This window comes from Penaeus chinensis, chromosome 15 (genome assembly GCF_019202785.1).
Source record: "Penaeus chinensis breed Huanghai No. 1 chromosome 15, ASM1920278v2, whole genome shotgun sequence".
Taxonomy (NCBI): Eukaryota; Metazoa; Arthropoda; class Malacostraca; order Decapoda; family Penaeidae; genus Penaeus; species Penaeus chinensis.
In genome coordinates, this window is record NC_061833.1 from 13,892,863 (window position 1) to 13,897,862 (window position 5,000).

Genomic DNA, 5,000 nt, shown 5'->3' on the forward strand with positions numbered 1-5,000 from the left:
CTCTCTCTCTCTCTCTCTCTCTCTCTCTCTCTCTCTCTCTCTCTGTGTGTGTGTGTGTGTGTACTCTCTGTCTCTCTCTCTCTCTCTCTCTCTCTTCTCTCTCTGTGTGTGTGTGTGTGTATCTCTCTGTGTCTCTCTCTGTGTCCCCTCTCTCTGTGTCTCTCTCTGTCTCTCTCTCTGTCTCTCTCCTATCCTCTCTCTCTCTCTCTCTCCCTCTCTCTCTCTCTCCCCTCTCTCTCTTTTCTCTCATTCTCTCTCTCTCTCTCCTCCTCTCTCTCTCTCTCTCTCACTTCTGTTTTTTTTATATGTCTACCCATCTATCTATAGTTTCTACTGTATTGATCTACGCATCAACATTCTGCATTACCACACGCGGAAATGAAAATATTGTTATTGTTGTTGTTACTGTTGTTGTTGCTGCTGCTGTTTATGTTATTATTCGCGAGAAAAAAACAAGATTGTTTATTGGTGTATTGTGAGCCCTGCCTTTTCTCTGCCGCGTCTCGCTTTGTTCTCGGTGTTTGGCCGTCGGATTAGCGTTCATTAGAGGCCGCGTGATTTCTTCGGCCTGGAGGTACGAGAGGGTGGGGCGAGAGCGGCGGGGAGGTGGGGGGGAGGGGAGGGGTAAATTGGTGTTTGGAAGGGAGGAGGGGGGAGAGAGGGGAGGGGAATGGCTGGGGTGGAGCAGGGAGGGGAGAGGATGGAGTAGGGGGAAGGGGGGGAGAGGAGAGGAGAGGAGAAGGGGGAGAGGCTGGGAAGTGAGGGGGAAGCCAGGGTATGAGGGGAGGGGAGGAGAAAGGCTGTGAAGGAGGGGGAGAGGAGTGACGAAGAATGAGTAGGGAGTTGGGAGTAGGGGAAGGCAGGGGAAAAGGGAGGAGGAGGGGAGAAGAAGGGAATGAGAAAGAGAAAAGGAGGAGATATTGGGAAGTGAGGGGGTGGGGGCAAGAAAGAGGAGGATAGGAGGTAGAGAAGAGGATGGCGGTAGGCGGACGTAAAATGGAGAGAGCATGGGATGAATAAGAAGGGGGCGACGAAAAGGAGTTGAGTGGAAAAGGAGGGAAGAGGAATGGGGGGAGGGGAGGAAAGAAGCGGGGAGGGAAGGCGGAGAGAATGATAAGGGGAAGGGGAGCTCAGAGAGGGATGAAGGGGTTGGCGAAAGGAAAGGGAGAGTTGAAGGAAGAATGGGTGAAATGGGCGAGGGTGAAGGGAGGGGGGTGGGGGGGGCAGAAGGCTATTTGTACATCTGTCAGTGTTCTCCACGACCTCCGTGCGGCGAGTGGAGGAGCAAAACAAGGAAGTGGAGGAGTGGAGGTTTCAAGCCATCAGTTCTCTCTTGTTTTTGCTGTTGTTTTTTGTTGTCCTTGTCAATAATACCATTTCGTCGCGGTTTTATGAATGGGTTTTAGCTGGCATTTTCCTTTTTTTTTTATTTGTCAGCCAGTTAATTATGATTCGATTTGGAGAACCTTTCTTGTGTTGTTTTTTTGTCGTTTATATGAACAGCATTCAATCACTAAATTGTGGTTCGGTTTAAAAAGTGTTTTTTGCTGTTTATATAGATACCACCGCACATTTTTAGGAATAATTGATGTAGTGTTTGTTGTTCTTGTAGTGTATTGTTGTTTTTGCTGTTAAGTTGGACAATCATTCCGTCAGTATATTTCCAATCTTTCTTATAAACATTTCTGTTGTTGTTTTTTATCGCAGATCCCACGCCATTGTTATATTGTGAATAAGCAGTTTTCAGGGTCCATCCCCTCGTTCTAATGGCTGGAACTATTTTCCTATTTTCCGAATTTTACTGCACGTGGTCGCTGTCAAACTTTTCCGTTTTCTAAAACACGTTTGGATCATATGTGTTTCCGATGAACTAAATAATCCAACTATTTAAGGATATGATTTACGTTCAGGCTGATAACCGGAAATGTCGTATGCTGTGGTATCGGGAATTTGTTTTTTGGGGGGCCTTAGTAGTCTACATTTTCCTTGGTAACTGATTCTCTTAGTGATTACTAAGGACATTTAATTCCCCAAGCCCTTGACGAATTTTAAATCATTGTGTGTGTGTGTGTGTGTGTGTGTGTGTGTGTGTGTGTGTGTGTGAGTGTGAGTGTGAGTGTGAGTGTGAGTGTGAGTGTGAGTGTGAGTGTGAGTGTGAGTGTGAGTGTGAGTGTGAGTGTGAGTGTGTGTGTGTGTGTGTGTCTGCGTCTGTGTGTGTGTGCGCGTGCGCGCTTGTACGTGTATGTTTGCAGGTTCGCGTGTTTGCGCAGTAGATTAGGGGCGGTCATTAAAGCTTGCCCTTTGGCACATGCCCAGGCTAATGGCGGTTCCAGCGATTATCCCATACTTCGCTTGTGTCCGAGGCAGCCTTGCGCAAGTGCTGTTGATGATCGTTCTGCAATAACCGATTGAGTTTATTTTGGTTAATGATTTCCCTTTTTGAATATTTATTGTTATTCTTACATTAATTTTCTTTTTTTATCGCCTATATTTATGTAGCGAGGAAAATTTTTGCTTTTTGTATTTTGTATTTGATTGTATTTTTGCATTTTGTTGGGTTTGAAGTGTCATCTTTATTTTGATTTATGGCACTTTTGTATTTCTGTTTTTGTGACTAATTTCTCTCTTTTTTTGTACTTGTTTCATGGCATACCCTTTTCTTCCCGCAGAGTGTTTGATGGGCAGGCGAGGATGATGAAGAATTCTAGCCTGCTAAGATGGACCAATAACAAGAACAACAACAACAAGAACAACAGTAAAAATGGTAAGTTGTGCCATTATTTTTTTTTGCTCGTGTTTGTGTGTGTCTTTGTTCGTTCGTCAGCGTCGCGTAGGTATTCCAACCAGCCTGTTTTCATCGGGATTTTTAATCTTTTTAATTTTTTTTTGTGATGTTGAAATTCTTTGCATTATGTATATGTACTTGGAATACATTTTGTAAAAGCAACCGACAAGTCATGTTTTTATTTTCTTTCTTTATTTATTTATTTACTTATAAGTTAAACTAAAGGAACGCCTGCATTATCTTCGCGCCAAAATTTCTGGCCGTGACGTCACTAGGTGGCCTCGCATCCGGCATACCTGGAACGCAAACTCTCTCTCGTGTCTCTCTCGTGTCTCTCTCGTCTCTCTCTCGTCTCTCTCTCTCTCCCGTCTCTCTCTCTCTCTCTCTCTCTCTCTCTCTCCCGTCTCTCTCTCTCTCTCTCGTCTCGCTTTCTCGTCTCTCACTCTCTCTCTCTCTCTCTCCCGTCTCTCTCTCTCTCTCTCTCTCTCTCTCTCTCTCTCTCTCTCTCTCTTCTCTCTCTCTCTCTCTCTCTCCCGTCTCTCTCTCTCTCTCTCTCTCTCTCTCTCTCTCTCTCTCTCCCGTCTCTCTCTCTCTCTCCCGTCTCTCTCTCTCTCTCCCGTCTCTCTCTCTCCCGTCTCTCTCTCTCTCTCCCGTCTCTCTCTCCCGTCTCTCTCTCTCTCTCTCTCTCTTCCGTCTCTCACTCACTCTCTCTCTCTCTCTCTCTCTCTCTCTCTCTCTCTCTCTCTCTCTCTCTCTCTCTCTCTCTCTCTCTCTCTCTCTCTCTCTCGCTCACTCTTACTCTCACTCTCACTCTCACTCTCCGTTCTATCTCTTTCGCTCACTCACACACACAGTCACTCATCTTCCCTCCCGAAGCTTCATCCGTATCAACCTCCTCCCTCACTATCTCCATCTTTTTCGATGCTGAATTTGTCTTTGTCGCCAGAATTAAGCTTCGAATAATAGTCTTACTCTAGAAGATCCCATAGAACTTTCTTTTAGTTTAGTCAAAATTATATTACTTTAGTTCTATTATTGCTCATATTAGGACTTACCTTCAGCCACGCTCATTTTCCATGGGTTGGTGACAGTGCTTGACGTGATGTGGAGGACAGAGCGGGTTGTTACGTCATAATTTCCCTCCCTCCCTCCCCTCACCCCAGTTTATCTCCTCTCGCTCCTCCATCCCTCTCTGTTATAGCCTCTCCACCCCTCCAACCTTTACTCCCCCCCCCCCCTCCACAGTACCCGCTCTATTCCTTCCCTCCACCCCACCCTGCGCCCCCTTCCCTCCATCCCCCAGACCATTTCGTCCACCTCTCCATCCGCCCTCTTCCTTCCCTCCATCTCGCCGACCTTTCCGTCCACCCCTCGCTCTTCCCCCTTTCTTCCCTCCTCCCCCCACCCTACCCTCCACCCCTCCGTCCCTTCCCTCCACCCCCTCCCGGTTTGTTTTCTTTGGCCTCGCTGAGCCGGCAGGGAAATCCCGCGCTCTTTCAGTCCTCCTTCCACGATGCTTTTATTGCATGTTCTTATCCTTTGTTACACTGTTTCTTCTTGCGAGGTGCATGATGCGGCGATCTGGGTTTTGTCTCTTCGGGGTCGCTTTATTTATTTGCTTGCTTGCTTGATATTTGTTTTCCTCACGTTTTCTTTGAAATGGCGCCGGTCTTTAAAATGTCGGCAAGTCTCGGTGCGGGAAGGGAAGTTTTTAGACGTCTGTGATTGATGTTTGTATGTGCGATTATGTTGTCTGTTATGTATGTGTTTTAACTTCAATTGTGTCTGTAGTTTGTTTTGGTGCCGTTTTCGTGGGACTTCCGGTGGATGGTTGGCATTGACGTCACGGTGACGGATGCCGCTGATTGCTGCATGTGGCGAATCGAGTATGTGCAATTGCAGGCGAATGGGAGAGGTGGAACCCTGGCTTGTGTCATCAGATTGCCGATGTTGACAGATATTTGCATAATGCTGAATAATGATCGTCAAGGATTGTCAAAAACGAACTTTATGATTCACGGAACCATTTTGTAGTCGATCGTGTGCTTGATTTTTTCACTCCAAAGGTTCCAACACTTCCAGAGATATGACTGCCTTCTCTGGTTCAGGCAGTGGATATACATATCAAGCAAGTGATTGCAACATAAAGAGAGACATAAAGAGAGACATAAAGAGAGACATAACGAGCCTGTGAGCAAACCATAGCCTCGGTGCA

General features: G+C 46.5%; 1 protein-coding gene across 5 annotated transcripts in view; it reads left to right on the plus strand.

Annotated features, from left to right (window-relative positions):
• Positions 1–5,000, plus strand: part of LOC125032767 (PTB domain-containing engulfment adapter protein 1-like) — a 70,429-nt gene that overhangs the window by 38,531 nt on the left and 26,898 nt on the right. For all 5 annotated transcript variants that reach the window (XM_047624105.1, XM_047624106.1, XM_047624103.1 and 2 more), the window contains one exon: positions 2,670–2,764. In XM_047624105.1, the coding sequence (XP_047480061.1) occupies positions 2,670–2,764 (95 nt within the window). The remainder of the gene's footprint in view (positions 1–2,669; positions 2,765–5,000) is intronic.